We start from the raw sequence: 26,759 nt of genomic DNA, 5'->3' as shown, positions 1-26,759 counted from the left end.
GTTGTGCATAGGGTCAAGTGGGTTGGAATAGACTCAATGGCACCCAACATCAACAATAATAACCAACACAAGCATATTTGCATGAATAAAGTTTTCCTCTTGTCTTCTCAGTATATGTAGTAATGTCAGAAAAAAATAAAATGAACAAAATGTCAGAATGAATAAAACAGGAATAATCAGAACTGGCAACTTATTTCATTTCAATATTTTTTCTATTCTCCATTACACATTAAGAGTGACCATTAAAAATTTAGATGACTTTTTTTTAAACATTGTATTAGGGGCTCATACAACTCTTATCACCATACATACATACATCAATTGTGTAAAGCACATCTGTACATTCTTTGCCCTAATCATTTTCAAAGCATTTGCTCTCCACTTAAGCCCTTGGCATAGGTCCTCTTTTTTTCCCACCTCCCTCCACGCTCCTCCCTCCCTCATGAGCCCTTGATAATTTATAAATTATTATTTTGTCATATCTTGCCCTGTTTGACGTCTCCCTTCATCCCCAATTTCTGTTGTCTGTCCCCCAGGGATGAGGTCACATGTAGATCTTTGTAACTGGTTCCCTTTCCAACCGATTCTCCCTCTACCCTCCCAGTATCACCACTCACACCCCCGGTCCTGAAGGTATCATCCACCCTGGACTCCCTGTGCTTCCAGCTCCCATCTGCATCAGTGTACATCCTCTGGTCCAGCCAGACTTGCAAGGCAGAATTTGGATCATGATAGTTGTGAGGGGGGTGGGGTGAGGAAGCATTATTTAGGAACTAGAGGAAAGCTGTATTCTTCATCGGTGCTACGTCACACCCTGACTGACTCATCTCCTCCCCTAGACCCCTCAGCAAGGGGATCTCCAGTGGCTGACAAATGGGCTTTGGGTCTCCACTCGGCACTTTCCCCTTCATTCACTATGCTAAGATTTTTTTTCTGATGATGCCTTATACCTGATCCCTTCAACACCTCCTGATCGCACAGGCTGGTGTGCTTCTTCCATGTGGGCTTTGTTGCTTCTGAGCTAGATGGCCGCTTGTTTACCTTCAAGCCTTTCAGACCCCAGACAACATCTCTTTTGATAGCCGGCTACCATCAGCTTTCTTCGCCACATTTGATTATGTACCCACTTTGTCTTCAGCAGTTGTGTTGGGAGGGTGAGCATCATAAAATGCCAATTTAATAGAAGACAGTAGATGACTTCTAAGATAGATTAATAACATTTTTTGAACTCCAGTAACTCACAATGGAATGAAAATACTATATAGTGGAGCATTTCTACCTATTATCAGCAACAGAAAAATTAATCCAGAATCTCTAATAATCTTATACTGAAGTGTAATTGCTCTATTTTTAATGTGTACAGTTGATATATGTGGTCCAAAATTAATAAAATTATGAGATGTTGAGTGAAAGATGAAACTAAATTTTGCTTAATAAATACAACATACCTCCACTAGTTTGCAAAAAAGGATAAGGCAAACATATTTCCTTTGTATTTCAGCCATGCTTCTGATGTACCAAAAAGTCTCACATTTTATTTTCTTATCATGTATTTTAGTAGAATGAAATATTTTTGGTACAGTAAGTGAAAGTGTGTTAATTGATTATTACAAGTACACGGCAAGCAGCTGAGTTTTGAACACAAGTAGTTCTTAATTTACTACTGGATTCCACTCCAGTGACTGTTATAAATTAGTTTGGACATAAGCCAATTGCCTCTTTTTTTTTTAAGTTTGTATTAGTGTTATTACTAAGATCTTTAGAAATCAGAGCCTTCTTTGTCTTTGTGGAATGGCATGAAATGATAAAGTCAGCAAATTAAGCCCGGCAAAACACACTAGTTACTAACAATACGATGTTTCCCTGCCCCCTCAAAGAAAAAACAACTAAAACAAGTGGGTTGTCAGAAGTATGGTTTGTAGTCACTTGAGCCCCTCACAAGTCAAGGGTCATCTGTATTTACTTTAAAACAGCTATTTTCTTTAATTTAGTCACGTTATTTTAAAATTCATTTTCTTGTGTACGTTGGTAGATAATCATATAAATAATCTTGTCTTTCCAGAAAGATATATCCCAGTGTTTTTTCTTGTCTGATTGCACAGGCTCTCCCTTTTTGAACAATTCAAGAGAACTGTAGTAATAGCAGGTGTCCTTTGATAGGAATGGTTTAAAAATAATCATAATGTTACTACTGGGTTGAGCATATGATGTTTCTTATTTTAGAAAGTAAATAAAAAGTGTTGCTAGTTTATTTATATGCATTAATGAACATTTACTAAGAGATGCTGATCGTTCCAGTCACAACTCTATGCATTCTAAGTGTATTCGCTCATGAAGATTCTATAAAGTAGGTGCTATCATTAATCTCACAGAAGAAAACTGAAGCATAACAAGGTTAAGGAACTTTCTCAAGATGACACAGCTAGTGAGGAGCATAGCTGACGGTGTAAACAAACATGTCACTAATACGCATTTTCCTGGTATGTGCTTTTTAAACTCAGGTTTGATATGAAGGTTATGCTCTTTTTATAAAATAAAATGTGAAGCACCCAGTTTTATATATTCTGGAATGGTTTGCAAAGCACAGGAAATGTATTTCCTTCTAGTTTCAATGAGCAAATTCATCATCTTATTGGAGCTTAAAAGTGAATTTTCATGTGGTATAAATAGTTCACTCTGGCTGCAAAAACAACAACAAAAAAGTGAATTTTACTAACTTCTACTTAACTCACTGCCATTGATTTAATTCCAACTCAGTGAACAGCCCCCATGGGTTTCTGAGACTGTAATTATTTACTGGAGTAGAAAGCCTCTTCTTTTTCCCATAGAGCAGTTGGTGGTTTGGGATTGCTGACCTTGCAGTTAGCAGCCCAATGTAAAACCCACTGGGCTAGTGGTGCTAGTTCTACTTCATTTAACATTGACATTTAGACCTGTTTTCTACTTCTGAATGTTTGCCTTTTACATTTTTGTCTATTCTTTGCATGGATTCATATAAAATGATTCACAAGCAAGCAATCATTTTGTCTAGAGTCTATGTGCACTAACAAAATACTGTACTAGAAACTAGCTGTTTTCTAGTATTGACACTTGTCTTGCTACAGAATTTCTTCTAGGCTCATGCTCACCCAGCACTGCTATTCTAGATTTTTCAATCTCGCTTGTGGCTAGACACAAAACAGAGAATAGAATGTACTGTCCAATAATATCTGAAATAAAGTGATATATTCAATTCTAAATGGTGTTTTTAAGTGTTTCCTGAAGTGCAGACATGATTAAGCCATTGTGGACCATGTATATGAAAATACTACTCTTGGATGGAGAAGTGACAATGAAGAAAAACTTATGTCTTGGATACCTTATAGAACAAAGTTCAAGACCATCTATATTTATATTGTACTAGACTCATATTGCTAGTTTTTGACTGCAGATTTTTGCATCATAAGAAGGCAGGGTGCAGTATAGCATCGACGAAACACACAACATTTTTCTAGTTCTTTAATACTTCCTGCCCACCACTAGCATGATCCCAGGTCTACCTTCCAAATCAGGCTAGACCAGATCATGTACACTAGTACAGATAAGAGCTCTTGACACATGGAATCCTGGAGATATAAACCCCCCATGTACAGTAATGGAAATAGTGATACCATTAGATAGGGGGAAGGTAGGTACCAGGGAGAAGGAGTAAGAAAGGGGAATCCGATTGCAATGATTGACGTATAAACACCACCACCCCACCCCAGGGGAATGAACAACAGGAATGTGGGTAAAGAGAGACAGCGGATGGTATAAGATATAAAAACAATAATAATCTATAATTTATCAAGGGCTTATGGGAAGGGAAGAGTTGATACCAAGGGCTCAAGTAGAAAGAACATGTTTTGAAAATGATGATCACAACATATGTACAAATGTGCTTGATACAATTGATGTATAGATTGTTGTAAGAGCCCCCAATAAAATGATTTATATATAAAATGGAAGAAATAAATCCATAGTTTCTTTTCCTATGATGCCTTTGCCTAATTTGGGTATCAGGGCAACAATTACCTCATATAAAAATATTAAAAGATAGGAAATATTTCCTACTTTGGTATTTTTTTGCAATTGTTTGTAAGGGACTGGTATTAATACTCCTTTAAGTATTTAATAAAATTCATCAAAGACCACTTACATATATTATTAAGTATGAAAAACATCCCTACTAAAAGTGCAACTCCAAAATACATGAAGGGAAAAGTGACTAATTATAGAGAAAAATAGTAACTATATCAACAGAAGTAACGATAAACTTCAATAGCTTACTTTCCATAATGAATAGAACATATAGAAAGCAGATCAGCAAAGAAGTAGAAGATGCTATAAATGCTATAAATCAACATGCCATAAATCAACTAGATCTAATAAATACAGCAATCTACCAACAACAGAAGAATACACATTCTTCTCAAGTGTACATGGAATACTTGACAGAATAGTCTATATATTAGATAGTAAAATAAACCTCAATAATTTTTAAAGGGTTATAATCAAAGTATATTTCTTTACCACAATGAAATAAAATTCAAAATCAACATCAAAGATATTTGGAATCTGTATTAAAATATGAAAATTAAATAATACACTTATAGATAACTAAAGATCAAAGAAGAAATCGCAAGGGGAAATGTTAAAATATTTTCAGAAGAATAAAAATTGGAATATCCAAATTTAACTAAAGCTTGCAAGATATTTTAAAAAGTAGTTCAAAATAGACAGGTTCAAAACAGACTTACAAGTGTTAATACTTACTTATACTAAACAAGAAGCCTTCAACCAATAACCTAGTCCTTTACCTTAATTTTTTTAATTTGAGCAAATGAAACTCAAAGCTAGTAGAAGAAAAGGAAATAATAAAGATTAGAGTGAATATAAAACAAAGAATAGAAAATATTAGAGAAAGTCAATATAAACAAAAGATTTTTGGAAAAGATACTCAAAATGGACAAAACCCTTGGCTGAACTTATCACCCCAAAAGAAAAGAGCCAAATTGTTTAAAATCCAAAAAAAAAGAGGACACATTACTACTGACTGAAGAGGAGTGAGGAGTCCTGGTGATGTAATGTTATGGCAGTTCAAGCCCCCGGTGGGTCCTAGGGAGAGAGAGGAGGCTTTCTGCTCCCATAAAGATTTATAGCCTCAGAAACTCACAAGGCGGGTCTACCCTACTCTATAGGGTCACTAAGAGTTGGAACTGACTGGATGGCAGTGAACTTGGTTTTGAAATCATTAGAGAACCTAGAAGAAATGAGCAAATTCCTAGAAAACATATGATACCAAAAATGGCTCAAGAAGAAATTGAAAAATCTCTCAAACCTAATGACTTTAATGTAAATTCTACCAAATATTCGAAAAAATGTACAGCAATCACACATACACACAAAAAAAACCCAGAAGAAACACTTCCTACCTCATTTCTATTAAACAATTAATACTCTGACACCAAATCCACATAAGAACATCAACAGAAAATGAAAATTACAAACCAATATTCTCTTTGAATATAGATATAAAATTCTCAACAAAATACCAGCAAACTAGGTTTAACAGGATATTATTGTTGATTTCATTTCTTGAGATGGTTTATGTAAAAATATGTAGTAAGTTTCTTTAAAAACAGAAAACAACAAAATCCCTCTGGATTCTTTACCCCTCAAACCTGAACAGTGGTCTTTTCCAAGTGACTTTGAAAAAAAGAGGAGGAAAAGTAAAACTCAAATGAACTTGGAGTCTTTAGTGACAAAGAAGTTCATTCATCTAAAGCAAAACAAACAAACCAAAAAACCAGCAAACTGAATCCAACAGCATACAGAAAGGATTGTATTGCCTAAACAAGAGAGTTTTACCCCAGGTTTACCATATGAAAATAACATTGGTTTGCAATAAGAAAAGAAATCAATACAATTCATTATATTAATTTAATAAAATAATAAAAATCAAATTATCATCTCAATAGAAGCAGAAAAAGAACCTGTCAAAATTTACCACCTTTTCCTGACAAACATACTAAATTACGGATACTAAATTATGGTTAGACTATTATCACAATCAAAGGCATCTAGGAAAGCCCCAAATAAACATCATACTTCATAGTTAAAGATTACAAGTGCTCTCTTTCTTCCTGACAGAAAAAAGACAAAACGTGCACTTTAGCCACTTCAACATCATATTAGAGGTTCTGTTCAGGACAGTTTAGCAAGAAAACAAGCAAAAGATGTCAAAATAAAAAAAACAGTAAAATTGTGTCTATTTGCAGACTGCTGAATGGCTTAATAATAGAGGAAAATCAAAGACTCCAAAAACAAAATAACTATTACAGCTAATAAATGAGTTCAGTAAAATTGCAGTACACAAGATTAACAAACAAAATCACTTGTATACCTGAGCACTAGCAATGAAAAAAATCTTAAAATTAATAAACCAAGTCTATTACAGTAGCACCAAAATAGTAAAGCATTAAAGTATGTTTAATTAAAGAAATGCAACACATTATGTTTCACAACAACAAACATCATTGAAAGAAATTTTAAAAGATGCAAATGGAAACAAGTTTTGTGTTAATGAACTGAGAGACCTGTTAAGGGGCAAAATTCATCAAATTGACCTAAGGACTCAAGGGAATCTATCAAAATTCCAACTTCCTTTTATGTGGAAATTGACAAGATGATTCTAAAATACATATGGAAATCCAAGAAACCAAAAATAATTTAAGTAATTAAAAAAAAGAAAACCATAGTTGAAAGCCTCACACTCCCTAATTTTGAAACTTGCTACAAAGCTATAATAATACAGACAGTAGGGTAAAGGCTTAAGAATAGACACATGTATGAAAATGGACTTAAGAATCAGAAATAAACCCATACACATCTGCTCAATTAATTTTCAACAAATATTCCAAGACTATTCAATGAGGAAAAAGAATTTGGCACCTGATTCACACCAGGCACAAAATTAACTCCAAGTGGATCAAATCATCTAAATATAACAGCCTTAACGTGAAAACTCTAAGAGGAAAATGTAAGTATAAATCTTCATGACCTTTCATAGGTGAGATAGTTAGTTTATTGTGCCAGCCTTGCCGATAAACACAAATGGGATTAATTGAAGGGCAGAGAGATAAATGACTCCATGAGCCTCGCCTTTCTTGACTCTCGCTCTTTGATCATCAGACCAGTGTGCGGCTGCCTTGCTTGTTCTCTGCCTCCATTTAAAGGGCACACTACCTGTGGGACACCTAGCCGGTGGACTGTATAGCTGTAAATTGAGGTCACTTTAAGTCCACAGGATTGGAATGTACATCTCTGGAGCTGGGACTGATGGTTGGTGACCTGGCTGACGGTTGGTGACCTGCCTTACTGTTTGCTGCCTGGGTATATATAGCCCAGCTCTCTCTACAGAGGAAGACATGGCGGCCCTCAAGACTTAAAGGACTGCCAGTGTCCCAAAACTCTCTCACGGGAGTGAGTTGCACTGAGCCATTTGTACTGCTTTATAATGTAACAGTTCATTTCTTAAATTACTAGCAATCTGGTTTTGTCTCTCTAGAGAACCCCGTCTAACACATTAGGTAATAGTTTCTTTCACAAGATATCAAAAGTACAAACAAAAGAGTAAAAATATATAAATTTGAGTTTTTTTAATTAAAAACTGTATATACAAGGACATTATTAATAAAGTAAAGACAACACACAGATAGTGAAAAATCAGATCATGTATCTGATAAGAGTTTCAAAAACACTCCAAATTCACTGCCATTGAGTTGATTTCAACTCATAGCGACTCTATATGACAGGGTAAAACTGCCCCTTTGGGTTTATGAGAATGTAACTCTATGGGAATGGTAAGCTTCACGTTCCTCCTGGGGTTCTGAACTACTGACATTGTGGTTAGCCGCCCACAGTATAACTGACTATTCTACCAGGGCCTCTGATCAGGGTCTACTATGCAAAATACAAAATGAACTCTTACAACTCAACAATAATAAAGTAAGTAAGAAATTAATTAATTAACTAACAATTGGATAAAAATTCAAGTAATATCTCTGGACAAGAGGCACAAATGTGCATTAAGTACATGAAAGGTTGTTTAATATCATTATTCATCAGAGAAATGCAAATCTGTGGGGGGAGGTCAGATGCTTGCAGGCATCCTCCCTGAGGGCAATCAGTTGCCAGACTGGAGTGAGCACCACTCCCTGCTATTAAGGACAATGGACAGGGCTGCAGCCATCTATTTGGTTCCTGTTGGTGGGGTTTACACCCTACTGATAATGGTTCCTATGGAGATCCAGAGAACATGTCAAAGTTAAGCTGCCATTCTGAATCAAGGATCCGCCCATCTTGTCAAATGCATACCCCCAGTCCCTCCTCTTCCTACTGTATGTATTCCCCTTACCACGCCCTTTCATTACTGTATAACCTATACTGCAACCCCTTCATGTGATGTATATCTTCACCTGTAATTAGTGGGCTTGCACACCCCCAAGGGTATATATATAGGCTTGGGTTAGCAATAGAGATAGGCTCTAGCTCTCTCGGCTCCTCCCCTGACCTCTCATTGGCTCCCCATCTCCTCTCTCCTCCTCGCTCCTGTTCCCTTTCCTCTTGTCCTCCTTCCCTTCCCCCTATCGCCACATGGCCCACCAAGCCGGGCTGAGGTGAGCATGCTACCATGAAATGCGTGACTCTGTTATTTGACTCTCTCATCTCTCATGCTCTCGATGACTTTAATATAATACAGAGACACCTCAACTGCACAATTGTGCTTACTGAATCTGTGATTTTGGGTGGGGGTCTGGCCTCCCCTACCTCATACCACACAAATCAAAATCACAATGCAATACTATTAAATACTTAGTAGGATAACTATATTTTTTTAAAAGAAAGTAAAGTATTGGTGTGGATATGGAAAAAAATGAAACCCTTATACACTGCAAGTGGGAATATAAAATAGTACTGTTGCTTTTGAAACAGCTTGGCAGTTACAAAAAAAGTTAAGCAGAGTTACTATATAACCCACAATTACATTTCTAGGAATAAACCACAAATAACTGGAAACATATGTCCACAAAATAACTGAAAATTTTATAGACAAAATTTTCTAAAGAAATATTTATAGTTAAAAGGTGTAAAATACCCAAATGTACATAACTGATGAATGAGTAAATAAGATACAGATCCATAAAGTGGAATATTATTCCACAATAAAAGGATATATGCATATCTCTGTACTTCCTCATCACTTTTTACCCTTCTTTGTCTTTCTCTAGATTTTTTAAGATATACTACAGATTTTATGATTTCTAACTTTATTTCATGGAAGGTCATATCACAAAATCTATACTTATAGTCTTAAAACCATTGTTTCAAAGTCATCTTCGACCAATTCTAAGTCATATCAATTATTATTGAAAAGAAAAATTCTAGAAAATCAATACACTTTTATAAAATGTATTCTTCATAATGGCTAAAGAAATGTTTATGTACAGATAATGTTAGGTATTAGAAAATTTTATAACAAGATAAAGAGCATTATAACTACTGAAATTACTGTTACAGTTCTGAGCCAATGGTTTAATATTAAATTACATTAGAAGGGGATAAATAAAACAGTACAAATCACCATTTTAATTTAAACATCAAGGTCTCATTTGATCATCTTGTCCTAATTTAAGTTTGAAATTTCCAAGCAATATTTTTAAAAAGGGAACCCTTAATTGAACACTGTTTACATCACTGTTGAAGAAAATCTCACCTGGAAGTACTAATAACAGGATCCCTAATAATGCCTTACGTGCTTGGCTGCTACATACAAGGTCCATTCAAACCCAGGGGGCAAAGAATGACCCACTGCGTCAGCAAAAAGTACTGCCTTGTAAACGCTGCTGGGCACTTCCACTAGCCTCTAGGGTAGCTATGAGTCAGAATCAACTCAACAGGAACAAATTAAGTTTGTTTTTTGCTTCCATCAGTCTTAACTGATCTTCACTATTTGCAATAAATAATGAGTGAAAACGTGCACTACATATACTAATACAAATAAAAATTTAATGCAGTACAAAAAATTCTAAACTGTGAATCGTGTACATTAGGTTCTATACAGATTTCAAATTGTTTCAAGAAATTTTATAGCTGGGTGCCTTTTTTTTAAGGAATAATTTTTAAAAGAGATTCTATGGTATCTTAAAAGAAAACATACATTTTATAATTGAATGGAGCCTTGGTAGCATAGTGGTTCTGCACTGGTCTGCAATCTGCAAGGTGGGCAGTTTGAAACCACCAGCCCTCCAAGGGAGAGAAACCGGGTTTTATCTTCTGGAAAGAGTTAGTCTTGGAAAATATCTGGGGTGGTTTACTCTACCCTGCAGGGTCACTATGACTCAACATCGAGAGTTTCAAGTATAGTTCACTGGTATTATACTGAAGAATAATAAGACACTTAAAAAGTCAATGCAAAATTAAAAGGGACAAGATTTTTTTTAAAAAGAATATTTAGAAATAAGAGTTGGGGAAAGAGGAGGTAGAACTAGGGGCTGAGGAGAGAGGGAGAGTCAAACAGAAAAGGACAAATTTTATGAAGTCCCTAAAAAAACTAAAACTCTTTTAAGAGTTGGTTTAATTTTTTAAGGTGAATAGCTGTACTATAAATTTAGATTATTTACCTCATTTTCTGTTCCCACATCCAGTGTGATCGGTAGACACTCTTGAGGGTTCATCCCTCCACAAGCTGTATACAGAGCCAATTTACCCACAGGGATGCCCATTCCATTACAGCCCAGGTCTCCCAAGCCGAGAATACGCTCTCCATCAGTCACCACAATAGCCTAGGAGAAAAAGACAAAATTTCCATTGACATATAACATCTTTTAACAATCTTTGGGGTACAAATCATCATCTCCGTGTCTGAAACCTAAGTAGCAAGATACTAAGATAAATTGAATATGCATGTAAAATATTTTAAAGATTTTTTTTGAGTGGGTGAAAAGTATACACAGAAAATTGGTTTTCCATTCAATAATTCACACGCATTTTACTTCATGTTATTGATTACAATCCCCACAATGTAACATCATCTACCCTCTTCTTCCCTGTGTTTCCATTCTTCTTTCTTTCCTACCCCTTTTGAACTTTATCCTTGTGCAAATGGTATCATTTTTCTCTGGAATGGTTGATTATTCTAAGAAGTAGGTATCTCCCTTAGAAGACTTGTATACAAAGTGGGAGGGCTTGCTCTACCTGATTTTACCATGTACTATACGGCCACAGTGGTCAAAACAGTGTGGTACTGGCACAATGATAGATATTCAGACCAATGGAAAAGAGCTGAAGACCCAGAAATAAAAACATCAGCATACAGGCAACTGATCTTTGACAAGGGCCCAAAAAATATTAAATGGGAAGCAGACGCTATCTTCAATAAATGGTGCTGGAAAAAAATGGATATCTACCTGCAGGAAAATAAAGCAAGACCCTTACCTCACTCTATGCACAAGAATAAACTCAAGGTGGATCACAGACCTTGAGATAAAACCCCAAACAATTAGGGCCATTAATGAGGGAATTAGGACAAATCTGAGAACCTTGGCACAGGGAATACATAAGTTACAAGAAATAGGGAAGGATACAAACACAGAGGGGTCACAAAGAAACAAATGGGATATACTGAAGATAAGACACCTGTGTACATCAAAAGAATTCACCAAGAGAGTAATAAGAGAGTTCACTGACTGGGAAAACATCTTTAGCAACGACACATCAGACCTTATTGCTAAAATCTACAATACTTTGCAAGCTTACAGTAAGAGGAAAACCTAATTTGCCCACTGAGGAGGTGGGCAAAGGACCTGAACAGAAGTTTCACAGAATCTTAAATCCAAATGGCCAATAAACATATGAGAAAATGTTCTCGATCATTAGTCATAAGAGAAATGCAAATCAAAACAACTATGAGATACCACCTAACATCCTCAAAGATAGCCCAATTCAAAAAATTAGAAAGCAACAAGTGTTGGAGGGGCTGTGGGGAGACAGGAACTCTCATCCACTGCTTGTAGACGTGTAGGTAAGTACAGCCACTATGGAAATCGATTTGGCGATTTCTCAAACAGATGGAAATGGCATTACCATACAACCCAGCATCCCCCTACTGGACATATCCCCAGAAGAGGCAAGAAACAAACTACGACCATCCATCTGTGCTCCAATGTTCACCGCAGCATAGTTCACAATCGCAAGGAGTTGGAAACACCCCAAATTCCCATCAACAGACGAATGAATTAAAAAACTGTGGTACATACATACAATGGAGTACTATGCATCACTAAAAAAGTGGTGATGTAACACATGAAGCATATTGCCACATGAGAAGAACTGGAGGAAATTATGTTAAGTGAAGTAAGCCAAGCACAAAAGGACAAATATAACATGAGTCCGCTGAGGTAAGTTTATGAGAACAGAAAGGTAAGCGCAAAAGGGACACAGGGAAAAAGCTACTGTATAGAAACACTCCAGGGGTGAGGTCCAGGTAGTATGGCAGGAGCCAGACCAAATCCAGGGGTACATGTGGTAGCCAACTAAACAGGGGGGGTGGAGGGAGGAAAGGGGAAAGAAAAAAAAAGATGTGTGATGGGGGAATAAGGCACTGACCCTCCCAAGGGGAGGGTATTGTTTATGTCTCCACAGGGAAAGAGGGACCAGATAAAGCCAGTGCCAGATGAATGCAGTGTGCCGGCAAGGAGTGCAAAGCCAGTGGAAGGGCCTAAGGGCTCAGCCCCCATACCAGCTACATGAACAACTGTCCCTCAGCCCAGAAGAATTTACTTGAGAGGACGGCACTGAAGCTGCAGTTAGGGGAGAGGGGCAAGTCTGATCAGAGCAAATGGAGGGGGAAGAAGAGAGAGTGGAGCACATCCTGGTCCATCAGGCCTGGAGGACGATATCCCCACTCTGAACAGTCAATGGACAGAGTGGACAATATGTCTGATCCCACTATGAGACACGCCATCTCTTGATGGCCCAGGGCCCTAAGGGGGACAACACTGGAGACTCAGGGTCTGGACTGGCCCAGAATAACTCTGTAACACCGAGGCAAACCACTAAAAGCATGTGGCAGAGCAACCATGGGAGCAGAGCAGGGAGTCCCCGAGGGGGTACAAAGGACAGACTCTGGGGCCAAATCATGGTACCCCATTGGACCTGACTGAAGGACATGCCTAGAGATCAAAAATCAGACCTTGATCTATTTATAGGTTTTTCTTTCTTTTTGAAATTTTTTTCTTTTAATTACTTTATTCTTCTATGCGTAATTGGTTTCCTTTTTCTGTTGTCATCGCTGTGTTCTCACTCATAGCCTATCTTGCTATGGCCTGTTTTTTGGTGCATATTATTATCTCTACAGATCTATCTAGATAAGATAGACTGGATGAATAGTCTGGAGGAGAAAACAATGGGATCAATGGTTCCAGGGGGCACATGACAGGGGGAGGAGGGAGTAAGGAGGTAATGCTGACCAACCCAGGAACAGGGAACAACAAGTGATCAAAAACCAGCCCTAGGAGGGTATGAGAGGCCTGGTAGGGGTTCAGCAAGGGCAAGGTAATCGAGAGAAATTACTGAAACCCAAATGAAGGCTGAGCATGATAGTGGGACAAGAGGAAAGTAAAAGGAAATAACTAGTGACAAAGGGTATTTACAGGGGTCTAAAGACTGGAATGTACATATGTAAATAAATCTATATAAAAGTGTGGGGCAACAGATCTATATGCATATATTTATAGGTTTAGTATTAAGGCAGCAGATGGACATTGGGCCTCCACTCAAGCACTTACTCAATGCAAGAACATGTTGTTCTATCAAATTGGCATCCCAGGATGCACACCTTCCCTACACGATTGCTGAAGAAAAATGTGTGCATAAGCAAATGTGGTGAAGAAAGCGGATGGTGACCGATTATCAAAAGATGTAGCGTCTGGGGTCTTAAAGGCTTGAAGATAAACAAGCAGCCATCTAGCTCAGAAGCATCAAAGCCCACATGGAAGAAACACACTAGCCAGCCTGTCTGACCACGAGGTGTAGAAGGGACCAGTTATCAGACATCAAAGAACTAAAATCTTATCAGTGGGTGCCCACCTTCCTGATATGATCACTGAAGACAAACGTGTGCATAAGCAAATGTGGTGAAGACAGCTGATGGTGCCCACCTATCAAAAGATATAGCATCTGGGGTCTTGGAGGCTTCAAGATAAACAAGTGACCATCTAGTTCACATGGAACTAGCAACAAAGCCCACATGGAAGAAACACACCAGCCCGTGTGACCACAAGCTGTCAAAGGGATCAGGTATGAAGCATCAAGGAACAAATAATCATATCATTGTAAATGTGGGTGAGTGCAGAGTGGAGACTCAAAGCCCATTGGTAGCCAACCGGACACCCCCTCACTGAAGGGTTGTGGGGAGGAGATGAGCCACTCAGGGTGCAGGGTAGCAACGATAAAACACATAACTTTCTTCTAGTTCTTAAATGCTTCCTCCTCCCCAACTAGCATGATCCCAATACTACTTTACAAATCTGGCTAGACCAGAGGATGTACATAGGTACAGATAGCAACTGGAAACCCAGGGAATCCAGGACAGATGACTCCTTCAGGACCAGTGGTGAGAGTGGCAATGCCTGGAGGGTGGAGGGAATGTGGGGTAGAAAGGGGGAATTGACTACAGGAATCTACACATAGTCTCATCCCTGGGGGAAGGGCAACAGAGAAAAGGGCAGGGGGAGATGTCAGACAGTGTAACATATGACAAAATAATAATAATTTATGATTTATGAAGAGTTCATGAGGTAGGGGTGAGTAGGGAGGGAGGGGTAAAATGAGCAGCCAATATTAAGGGCTCAAGTAGAAGGCAAATGTTTTGAGAATGATGATGGCAACTAATGTACATATGTTCTTGACACAATGGATGGATGGTGTGTGATAAGAATTGTACGAGCCCCCAATAAAATACTTTTTAAAAAATATTTTTCTATTGTTTGGCTCAAAATTGAATGGAAAGATTTTATGTGACCATAAATGTGTTTTACTACTACTCTGTTTAAGTAGTTCCAACTGACTAGATGACAGTGAACAGATGGAATATATGCAAAGGTCCACCTGAATGCACACCCTCATATACACTTCTTTCCTCACCACTGTCTGTGTTCATCCCTTCTTTCCTCCCCAGCCCCTGCACTTCTGCTATACCCAACTAAATACAAACCCCCTTCTCCTTTTCTCTTAAAGGGATTTTTTAAATGGTCTTGAGATGGATTTTTCTCAAATATCACTTATATGAAGTCACCCCGTTGCTTAAATACGGGTGCATATTACAGGGCAGTGGAGAGCTCAATGATTACTAGCCATTGTTGTTATTCCCACCAAATGGCTTTCATTTTCCTGGTAGGCCTGCATAGGAAGATAGGGAATGATGTTAACTGGATTTTCTTGAGCTGTAAGCAATTGTTCACAGTCTATTGTCATTGATATTCTGCTAAACATAAAATAAGCCCTCTTGGAAGCAAAAAGGAGGGAATTTTGCTATGAGCACAACATTGGATCCTGCTATCCTTGTGCACTGGATGCCCTTGATCCAGGAGACAGTTGTGAAACCACAGAATGGCAGAGGAACAGAAACAGCAGAACCAGGAATTAGAGTAGTGGGTTTTCCAGCTCACAACGCAAGGAAAGCCGAGTGTTTGGGGCAAGAGACTGGCTCATGGAGTGTGCCTCAGAAGTAAGGGTAGAAAGACTTTGTCTTACATACTTTGGGCATGTTGTAAGGAGAGACAAATCCCTGGAGGATACCATATTTGGTAAAGTGGAGGGTCAGTGAAGGAGGGGAAGACCCTTGATGAGATGGATTGACACAGTGGCTGCATCAATGGGCTTAGGTACAGGAACAGTTGTGAGGACGCATTGGACCATACGGTGTTTTGTTGTGTTGAACATAGGGTCGCTATGGGTCAGGCCTGACTCGATTGCACCCAGTAACAATAACAACTGATTCATTCTTTCCTGAAAATTACCCCAGCTTTCTGCTTAAAATGTACCTATGTTTACTGGATCAGGCAATTGTACTACATAGAATTAACACATTTCTTAGGGTAGTTCCTAAAAACAGAATCGGTAGATCATGGCATCTAAGCTGAAGGAGCAATTTGGCTAAGTGAAAATATTGGGGCCTCTGTCAATAGTGGAAAACATTTTACTTTATAGATTTGCCTAGTATGAGCCTTAGTAATTGAAATCAATTCATCCTAACCACTTTTACACAAACAGAAAAGATTGTTAAAGAAGGCACTCTTCAGAAGTGACTAAATCCTGCTAAAAAGCATCAATTTATTCAAACCTAGCCCTGATATAGAAGCAGTGAAACCTTGGTTGCCGAGCACCTCCAAGCTCGAACCTTCCAGTTCTCAAACAAAAACAAAACAAAACAAAAAACTGCTTGGTGTTCAAAACTGTGCTCAATAGTTGAACTGAAAATCTGACCTGAAAAAACCTGGATGGGCTGAAAGTGAGACGCAGGTCACATCTCACCGGGAACACAAAGGGGTGTTCAGTCTAATCGTTGCTCTTGCTCAGACAACATACAGTGCATTTAAACATTCCTTGTTGTACTTTGTTTGCATGTTATTTGAGTAAAATGTCATAACCGTGGCTCCAAAGGAAGGTGATACCAGTAGTAAAGTGTAACCAGAAAACTGAGAATCACCATGGAGTTCAAAAATAAATCATTTCAAAATTGGAATCAGGTCACCACTTGTCTGATTTGGCTAAGTTGACACTATCAACATTCTTTTAGGGGGGAAATTGTGATTAAAACAACTAATGTAGCAAAAGATGTGAAACTGTTAACCACAAAACAAAGAACCCAGACCATGGAAATCAGCAACCACTCGATGGCGATAGTGCATCTGAGACAGTGATGGGGGAAAGCTAAAAGCCTCCATAGTGAATTTATTACTGTAATTTTGGGGCCACTGACCAATTATTTGGTTTTCCACTATTTCTGATAGGAAAACTATCTTCAAACACAAATTTAAAGCAAATTGAGTTTGACAATTGATGTATCACTGTGTGTGTGTTTATATATAGTGTATGGTATGTGTATATATATGTATATGTATATGTGTATATACATGTGTGTATATGTGTGTGCATGCATATGTGTACATATATAATAATGTGTGTCTATGCTTCCAACAACTCCCAGCTACTTCCAACTCACAGCGCTCTCCCCCTTCTCCTTCAGAAAAAAGGAAATGAGACCCAGTGGGTATTAGCAGGATTCGCCTCTCTTAGTCAAAGAAAGTGGGACAGCACCCAACTTAAGAGCAGCTTCTTTATGGAGCTGTTTAGGAGCCTCGGTAGTAAAGAGCATTAAATGTGCTCTATATTACCTACCAACTACTGAGTAGGAAAAAGATGAAGCAGTCTGATTCCATAAAGATTAACAGCTTGTAAACATATGGGTCAGTTCTACTCTAGAGTTGGAATAAACTCAGCAGTGGGTTTGCATTGGGTTTTGATTTTGATTTGGGGCTGGGGCCAGCTATAAGGCCTACATTCAATATCTCCCAACAATATATATCACAATATAACCCATTGGTGCCCTTTTGTCCTCAATGAATGATCATGATAACTATATGAGGTAATTCATGTGAAGTGCTTCACGCAGAGAAAACTAACAAGTATTATACATACTCTTGCCTTTAGGTTTATTGGTTAACTCACAGAGGGAAGTCAAGTGAATTACGCTAGGTAAAAATGAAAGAAAGATATTAAGATTTTTTTTTTGCTTTATAGTTCCTCTTAGTGAATGACTATAGCAGCTATGAAAAAGGAGTTTGCTTAAAGAAATGCAAATGTTATCATATTTTCAACATATTATCCTTTTTAAATAAGAGTGTAATAAGAAACTGAATATAAGCAATGGAGAACTAGTATCTACTTAGAGTCACAATAAAATTAATCTTCCTTGCAAACACAAAAGGAATATAAATTAGGCCATAAAACCCAATATCATAATTGACATAATTGTCAGTATGTTTTAAACTGTTTTATGGGACAAGAAAAATGAACACATTGCCTTGGTGAAAACCCTGATAACTTACCTTGATGACATCTTCTGGCCATGCATTAAGAATTGAACTAATGTGCCCTTTATCATGGATACTAATGAAGAGACCTCTGGAAAGAAAAAGGAGTGATACTAGATTATTTCAGAACATGTCAACCATTGAAAACACTGCATGACAATTAGCATAGCTAAATTAGTTTAATAGAGTTCCATTTTCATTAACACTAGTTAAAATTATGTCAACAAACAAAATAAGATAATGATCAAATAAGGGAGAAATTAAATTAAAGAAAAGATTGGCAATTATACTAAAGCTTATTCTTCCATTACATCTTAAATATTTCTTTAATGAAAGAAACTCACTGCTTCTTACATACTGAAAATTTAAATACTATTATTAATTCCACTCAGACATCCATTTATAATCTTTTCTTAAATAAGATAATACAGGCAAAATTACTTTGAAAAACAAAATAAGTAGGTAACATGTGCAACTGGAAGCCCCAGTGGCCTAGTCCTGCGATCCTCGAGATCAGCAGTTCAAAATTGCCTGCAGCTCCGAAGGAGAAACACTGGACTTTCTACACCCTTCAGCAGTTACAGTCATGGATGCCCACAGGGGATTGCGGAGTCAGCACTGACTCAATGGCAGTGAGTTTGGTCTTTTGGTTTTATTACATAAGTATAGTATGATGGAGTGGGCCAAAGTGATTGACTAATGCTGAGCTGCCCATTCAAGTGTTGCTTTCTTGACCCTTTGATTTATGGTTCTAGTTTCCATTTGCAACTGTGTTATTTAGACTCTCAATATCTTTAACATCTCTCCCCACCCCAACACAAACATACACGTTTCCTAGAAAAGTGTAAGTAACTTTAAAAATAAATTTAATAAGTTTAAATTAAAATGTTTTACATTAGTATTGTTTATGTAGCCCTGGTGTTGTAAAGAGGGACAGTCTCAGCAGAAACTCAAGAGGGGTAGTTCTACCCTGTCCTATACAGTAGCTATGACTCTGCATCGGCGCGATGGCAGTGAGTTTGGTTTTTGGTTTGGGTGGTGGCACTGCCAGTTGACCTTTGCTGACCTTTTTGGTAAGAAGTCCAAAGCTTAACCCACCCCTTATATTAAAAATGCTAAACCCTTCCCACGCTGCCCCACCCTGCGCCCTCACACACAAACTCACACACAAAAAGACTATCCAGGTTCTTCTAGTGACCCATGTAAAGTTTCTGATGCTATGTATCTTTACATGAGTAGATAGCCTCAACTTTCTTCTGCAGAGCAGCTCTAGGAGTCAAACTGCTGACCTTGGGGGTTGGCAAACTAGCATGGGGCCTCCTATGTCACCATGGCTCCTTGATTACTTGATGGTACAGATTATATAGGGGAAAAAAATAAATGCTTGATTCTTTATCTTACCAATTTTAAAAATAGAGAACTGACTTACTGAACACTTCTAATGAAACCCAATTAGTCATTTTTGTTTTAATCAATATGAACTTTCTGATTTAATATAATTTTTGTTTTCCATCTATCAGTTGTTTTCCTCACTGATACTCCAGTTGGCCCATCTTTAGCTGATGGAAGACTCCAGAGTCCTTTTGATATCACTATAGGGTCTCTATAAGTCATAAACATCCTGTGGCAGTAAGTTTGGTATGGATTTTTTGGTTTATAACAGCCATTGAGGAGCCCACCTGTCAAAGAGATTAAGAGTTTTTCTGCTAGAGGAAAGGTTGGTGATTTGAATCAACAATCTGCACTGCAGGCATTCTGCTTCCTTGGGGATTACAACCTTGGAAATCCTACTGGACAGTCTTACTCTGTCCTGTAGGGTCACCGTGAGACAGAATCAACTTGAAGGCAACAAGTTACATAGTCATTGATAGCTTCCTTGCTCTCTGGTACAGCAAACCATGCCAGGTTTATCTAGTACATTTTCTGCTCCAGACCTGAAATAAACCATTCTTCCCAAGCTTTCTGGCTGTGTTTAAGCAGAAAGTGGTATTTTACTACCTCACTTAGGTAGTAGGGATGCTCATGACTACTAGATGGTCAAAGGATAAGCACTGTTATGGAAAAACCACAAAGAAGTGCTAGTAAGGTTGACTTCTTAATGTGGAAAATCTTAAAAGGGTTCTTCTCACTAATAAAATATATTTGTAAGAATTTCTAGTAAATTTATTTTATCTGCATCTTAATTCCCATTCTCTGACTTCCCTCCTGTTATAATGGGAGAAATTCCTGTACCTTTCACTTAAGCTTTGAATTCTATCCCATTTCAGCTTCTCAAAAGCTTCATACCTGCAGTTACCCCATTTCTTACCAATATCATCATTTTCTTGACTAGATAATTCAAATAGGAAAAATAGCAAAAACAAAGAAGATAGAAAGCCTCCCTTTAATCTCACTACCTTCACTATTTACCCATTATTCTTACCCTTTGTAGCAAACTCCTCCAAAGAGTAGTATATTCTCCAACCTAACATTTTGATTATCCTCATAATACTTATAAAGTATCTCAAATTATCCATTTGTACATATGTTTACTCTCTGTCTCCTCCCTCCGACCACCTTACTCCTGTAAACATATATCCTCAAAGTAACATTTTCCTTAGGGGCAGATGCTCCGTTTTGCTCACTATTACAACCTTACTGTTTACAGGTAGGCTGGCACATTGTACATATATCCAGAAATATGTACTGACTTCAGAACTATAATCAGATATTTTAAAAGCATAAAAACACAGAAATGCTGACTTAATACTCAATAAGTAACCAAAATAATATTACGACAATAAATGCTATAGGCAGATTATTGATGCTTGTCTGACCCCAAAATAATATTCACTTCTGAGACTGGCACTAGATTACACCTTTTCCTACTTCTCTTGCTGCTCCACATGTATTTATTTTGTGTCTCCAAAATTATTATAATCTCTTTATAAATTATGTGTTTCCTTTGGGTCTCCATCACAACCAACTTGTTCTGATGAACACAGCAATGTATCATGAAATTAAAATGAAAAACTTTTCAATATATGTAAAGATAATATTGTTGAATTATCTAAGATGTTTTCACAACATACAATTAAATAATTCCCAGAATCTTGTTAGCCAAAATGGTCCAAATAACACTGTTTTTAGGAAACAGCATTTAAAAAAACAACAAATGGGACAATGAATAATATGAAATCAGCACCAAATAAATACCAAAGATCCTTATACAAAGATCTGAGTTTAGTTTCAGTGGAAAAGTCACTTGTTCAAATGTAATATTTTACAATTACTGTGTAGAGGTTCACTTGTGACAAAAATTCTTACACTTGAAGAAAACACAACAAATGTATAATCTGCAGTGTTCCATCAGAATCGAGCATTCTGAGAGATATCTGCAATAGTTCCTAGAATTTTTCTATTATTTAAAACCTAATGAGGTGGCCAAAAATATTTCAACACAAAATTGGCTTATATTTGCTAGTATAAAATTAGATATAAATACTGATCTCCAACATTCAATAGATATATAATATGTATATAGAGATATATACATACATCTATTTTATAAGATGGAAAGTTTAGGCAAAAACTCATTTATCAAAGTATTTTTAAAAGAAGGGAATTTAAATAATTACTTCTTAGTCCATGTCCTTGTTTAAGTTTTTCAAAATATTCTATTTTTATATTTAATATTAGAACTGAGAATTTTAAAATGTGGATCATTGATATACATATGGATCCATATATACGTGGATAATTCATACAATAACACATACATTATATACTTGTACAGTTCAAAGTTTTCTCATGACCTCTAACATTATACATATTCTATTCATGTTGATTTAAAAGATAATCTTCTACTTCTTCATACTTTATTCAACAACCCTAATGAACCTTATTTTTTATCAAAATGTAGTTCATTTTCTAGTATATAACTTTCTATTGAAACTAGACTATTTTCTTTTGGAATCTTTTAAGTGCATGCTCTTTAAAGAGAACAAAAAGAACTATAAAATCTCTTAAAGGCCCCTTTTCAATATTATTTAACAAATTCATAGTTCATCTGGACTAACCGGATTTGTAAGGCAGAATTGGGATCATGATAGTGACGAGGAGGAAGCATTTAAGAATTAGAGGAAAGTTGTATGTTTCACTGTTGCTACACTGCAGCCTGACTGGCTCGTCTCTTGCCCGTGACACTTCTGTAAGGTGGAGGACCCATTACCTACAGATGAGTTTTGGATCCCCAATCTTCACTCCCCCTCATTTACAATGATATGATTTTTTGTTCTGATGATGCCTGATACCTGATCCCTTTGATACCTCATGGTCACACAGGCTGGTGTGCTTCTTCCATGTGGGCTTTATTGCTTCTCAGCTAGATGGCTGCTTGCTTACCTTCAAGCCTTTAAGACCCCATATGCTGTATCTTTTTTTGTTTATTTATTTTAAAAATCATTTTATTGGGGTCTCATACAACTCTTAGCACAATCCATACATACATCAATTGTGCAAAGCACATTCGTACATTCATTGCCCTCATCAGTCTCAAAACATTTGCTCTCCACTTAAGCCCCTAGCATCAGCTCATTTTTACCTCTCCCTCCCTGCGTACGCCTCCCTCACAAACCCTTGATAATTAATAAATTATTATTTTGTTATATCTTACACTGTCCGACGTCTCCCTTCACCCACTTTTCTGTGGTCTGTCCCCTAGGGTGGAGGTTATATGTAGATCCCTGTAATCAGTTCCCCTTTTCTATCCCCCTTTCGGTATCGCTACTCTCACCACTGGTCCTGAAGGGATCATCCATCCTGGATTCCCTGTTTCTAGTTCCTATCTGTACCAGTGTACATCCTCTGGTCTAGCCAGATTTGTAAGGAAGAATTGGGATCATGAGAGTCGGGGGGGGGGGAGGGAGAGGAAGCATTTAGGACTTAGAGGAAAGTTGTATATTTCATCATTGCTACATCTCACTGACTGGCTCGTCTCCTCCCCGTGACCCTTCCATAAGGGGATGTCCAGTTGTCTACAGATGGGCTTTGGGTCTCCAGCCTGCACTCCACCTCATCCACAATGATAGGATTTTTTGTTCTTTGATGCCTGATAACTGATCCCTTTGGCACTTTGTGATCACAAAGGCCGGTATGCTTCTTCTATGTTGGCTTTGTTGCTTCTCAGTTAGATGGTCACTTGTTTACCTTCAAACCTTTAAGACCCGAGACCTCTATCTTTTGATAGCCTGGCACCATCAGCTTTCTTTGCCACATTTGCTTATGCATTCGCTTTGTCTTCAGCAATTGTGTCGGGAAGGTGAGCATCATGGAATGTCAGTTTAATAGAAAAAAATTATTCTTGCATTGTTACATTACTTGAGTGGAGGCTCAATGTCTATTTGCTACTTTAATACTAGACCTATAAATATATGCACATAGATCTATTTCCCCATCTTCATATATAAATATATTTACATATATACATGCCTTTATTTAGACCTCTATAAATGCACTTTGTTTTCTAGCTCTTTCATCTATTTTCTTTTACTTTCCTCTTGTCCCACTATCATGCTCAGCCTTCATTTGGGTTTCAGTAATTCCTCTTGGTTACATTACCCTTGATCATGCCCTACCAGGCCTCCTACACCCTCTTCATCACTGATTTGGATCACTTGTTGTTTCCTTGTCCCTGGGTATATTTTTTTTAACACCAATTCCTTTCCCCACACCTCCCCCTCTCCCATGTGCCCCTGGAACTGTTGCTTCCCTTGTTTTCTCCTCCAGATTGTTCATTCAGCCTATCTATTTAGACAGACCTGCAGAGATAATAAAATACACAAAAACAAGACAGAGCAAAACCAAGGAACAAAAGAAAACAAAACATCAACAACAAGCCAATGACAACAAAACAAAACAAATCACAACAACAAAAAGCTTGTAGTTAGTTCAAGGGCTGTTTGTTGACCTTTAGGAGTGTTTTCCAGTAGAGTCTGATGGGGTGCCAAGCCCTGGCCACAAAGTCTATTTTTGGTATTCTCTGGGACTTCTTGCTCTGTTCCCCTTGCTATTCTGTTGCATGCCCTTAGTGTTTTGCCTTGGTGTGGTGGGATCAGATCAGGTGGAATTCCCACATTGTGTCTCCAGTGTTGTCCCTTGTAGGGCTATGGGTCAGTGAGGCATGTCATGTCTCCAAATGCTTTATCTTTTGATAGCCGGGAACCATCAGCTTTCTTCACCACCTTTGGTTATGCACACATTGTCTTCAGTGATTGTGTGGGGAAGGTGAGCATCACGGAATGCCAGTTTAATAGAACAAAGTGTTCCTGCATTGAGGAAGTACTTGAGTGGAGGCCCAATGTCCATCTGCTGCCTTAATACTAAACCTATGAATATATGCATGTAGATCTATTTTCCCATCATCATCTATAAATAAATTTACATATGTACATGCCTGTAATTAGACCTCTACAAATGCCCTTTGTCTCCTAGTTCTTTCCTCTATTTCCTTTTACTTTCCTCTTGTTCTACTATCATGTTCGGCCTTCATTTGGGATGTACACTGGTACCAGAAACAAAGGGAATCCAGAACAGATTATTCCTTCAAGACCAGTGGTGAGAGTGGTGATACTGGAGGGTGGAGGGAAGGTGGGGTAAGAAAGGGGGAACCGATTATAAGGATCTATATATAACTCCTCCCTGAAGTCTGAACAACAGAAAAGTGGGCGAAGGGAGGGAGACGTCGGACAGTGTAAGACACGACAAAATGATAATTCATAAATTATCATGGGTTCATGAGGGAGGGCGAGCGGGAAGGGAGAGGGGACATAAGGAGCTGATACCAAAAGCTTAAGTGGAGAGCAAATGTTTTCAGAATGATGAGGGCAACGAATGTGCTTGACACATGGATAGATATATGGATTGTGATAAAGAGTTGAATGAGCCCCCAATAAAATGATTTTTAAAAAAAAAGAACTTATCAGGCATAACGCCTTGGGTTTTCTCTTTTAATTTTATGTAACTTGTGCATACTGCCTTTAACCTATTTCTGTGTATCTTAAATATATATTTTTAATGTGATTTCTCATTGAATTTTTAGTTTACAATCAACATTCTGGGAAATCACTTAATGTTTGTCAGTGGCTCCAAGAACCCCAAGATTGGATATAAATCTAATTGATGGTTTTTGTGTTCATTTAAAAATTGTTAGGTAAATATGAAATTTAAATATATATAAAACATTCATAGTCCATCATTAGTCCATATGACAATTTGACATGTAGATCATTTGTGTTATTTGTCTCCTCCCCCTCTCTAAATCTTCTGATGGCAGCTGGGTAATTAGAAGCTGGGTCACTGGGCCTTGGTCTTTGTATGACATAAATTCTGCTGACTCTGCCACTTTAGGGAGGGATTTCAAACATGCTCCACTGGTGTTCTTCTTCCTCGATGATTCCAGGAATTCTCCCTCTTCCTACATCTGAAATGGTTCTCATGGAGCCAGAGGAATGGTGAAACTGACAAACTCGCAGGTTAGTGTCCTCCACCCGATTTGTATGATTCTACTAAATTGTTGCACCTACTGTGCCAATCCATCTCACTGAGGGCCTTCCTCTTTTTTGCTGCCCATCTACTTTACCAAGCATGATGTTCTTCTCCAAGGACTAACTAGTTTTTACTGACAACAGGTCCAAAGTAAATGAGACAAGGATGGCATAATATAAGGGCAAGAAATCATGTTATTTTAAGTCAATACTCGAGGTTCAATTATATCATAGCCCTCTCTATATATTTCCAGTCAAATTAATTTTGATATAATAGAATTTTTAATGATTATGAAAAATGTAAAGCATCTTAGAAGAGCAACAAAGATGATTAAATGTTTTAAAAGGAAACTTATAAGAAAATGTTTTAAAATGGTGCAGTAAAAAAGACTGGAAAGTAAATCCAGGGAATGTAAGTTAAGCAATACCCTTTGCAATAATTTTGTAAGTATTTTAAATATTTACAGTATTATTGCAAAGGGTATATGATTCACTTACATCTCAGCGAAGACTGAAAAGCTAAGTACAGTTCAAGTGACACAGGTATGCATTTTACAAAGGTGGCTAAACAGTAAAATGGATGGCCCTAGGATGACTATAGAAGATGCATTCATCTATTTCTGTGATGTTGGAGTTAAAGAAAACAAAGTAGCTGACATACCCAGGCCTTTCTCATCTGCATTACTATTATTACACAATATTGCACAGAGAGAAGGAAAGGCACAACACATTCAATTTGCAAATACAATTTAGCTTTGTAACTGTGAGGGTAGTGAATTATTTAATGTGACTCTTCCAGCCAATGTCTCTAACTCCCACCAAATGACTTTTCCTGCTTGAGTCTAGTAAGAAGGTATTGATAGGATTCACCTGTGAGCCCCTGTGAAGAGCATTTCCTGGAGTGCCATCTGCTTTGTATAAAACGAACCTTCTGAGAAACAGGAGGAGGGATCTCATTGTGAGCAAGAGTCAGGAGAAGAGCGCATCAGACATCTTCTGGACCTGAGACTCCAGTGCAATGAACCTCCTGGATCCAGGTGACAACTACACCATCAGAACC

At 37.6% G+C, this 26,759-nt stretch overlaps 1 protein-coding gene across 2 annotated transcripts in view; it reads right to left on the bottom strand.

The window, feature by feature from the left end:
• ME1 (malic enzyme 1) overlaps positions 1–26,759 on the bottom strand; it is a 178,169-nt gene that overhangs the window by 94,404 nt on the left and 57,006 nt on the right. For both annotated transcript variants that reach the window (XM_075554825.1, XM_075554826.1), the window contains exons 4-5: positions 18,192–18,267; positions 10,704–10,865 (exon numbers count right to left, since the gene is read on the bottom strand). In XM_075554825.1, coding sequence (XP_075410940.1) covers positions 10,704–10,865; positions 18,192–18,267 — 238 coding nt within the window. The remainder of the gene's footprint in view (positions 1–10,703; positions 10,866–18,191; positions 18,268–26,759) is intronic.

This window comes from Tenrec ecaudatus, chromosome 7, assembly GCF_050624435.1.
Source record: "Tenrec ecaudatus isolate mTenEca1 chromosome 7, mTenEca1.hap1, whole genome shotgun sequence".
In the NCBI taxonomy this organism is placed as follows: Eukaryota; Metazoa; Chordata; class Mammalia; order Afrosoricida; family Tenrecidae; genus Tenrec; species Tenrec ecaudatus.
The sequence above is the reverse complement of the archived record's forward strand: the minus strand, read 5'-3'. Positions and strand labels throughout refer to the sequence as shown.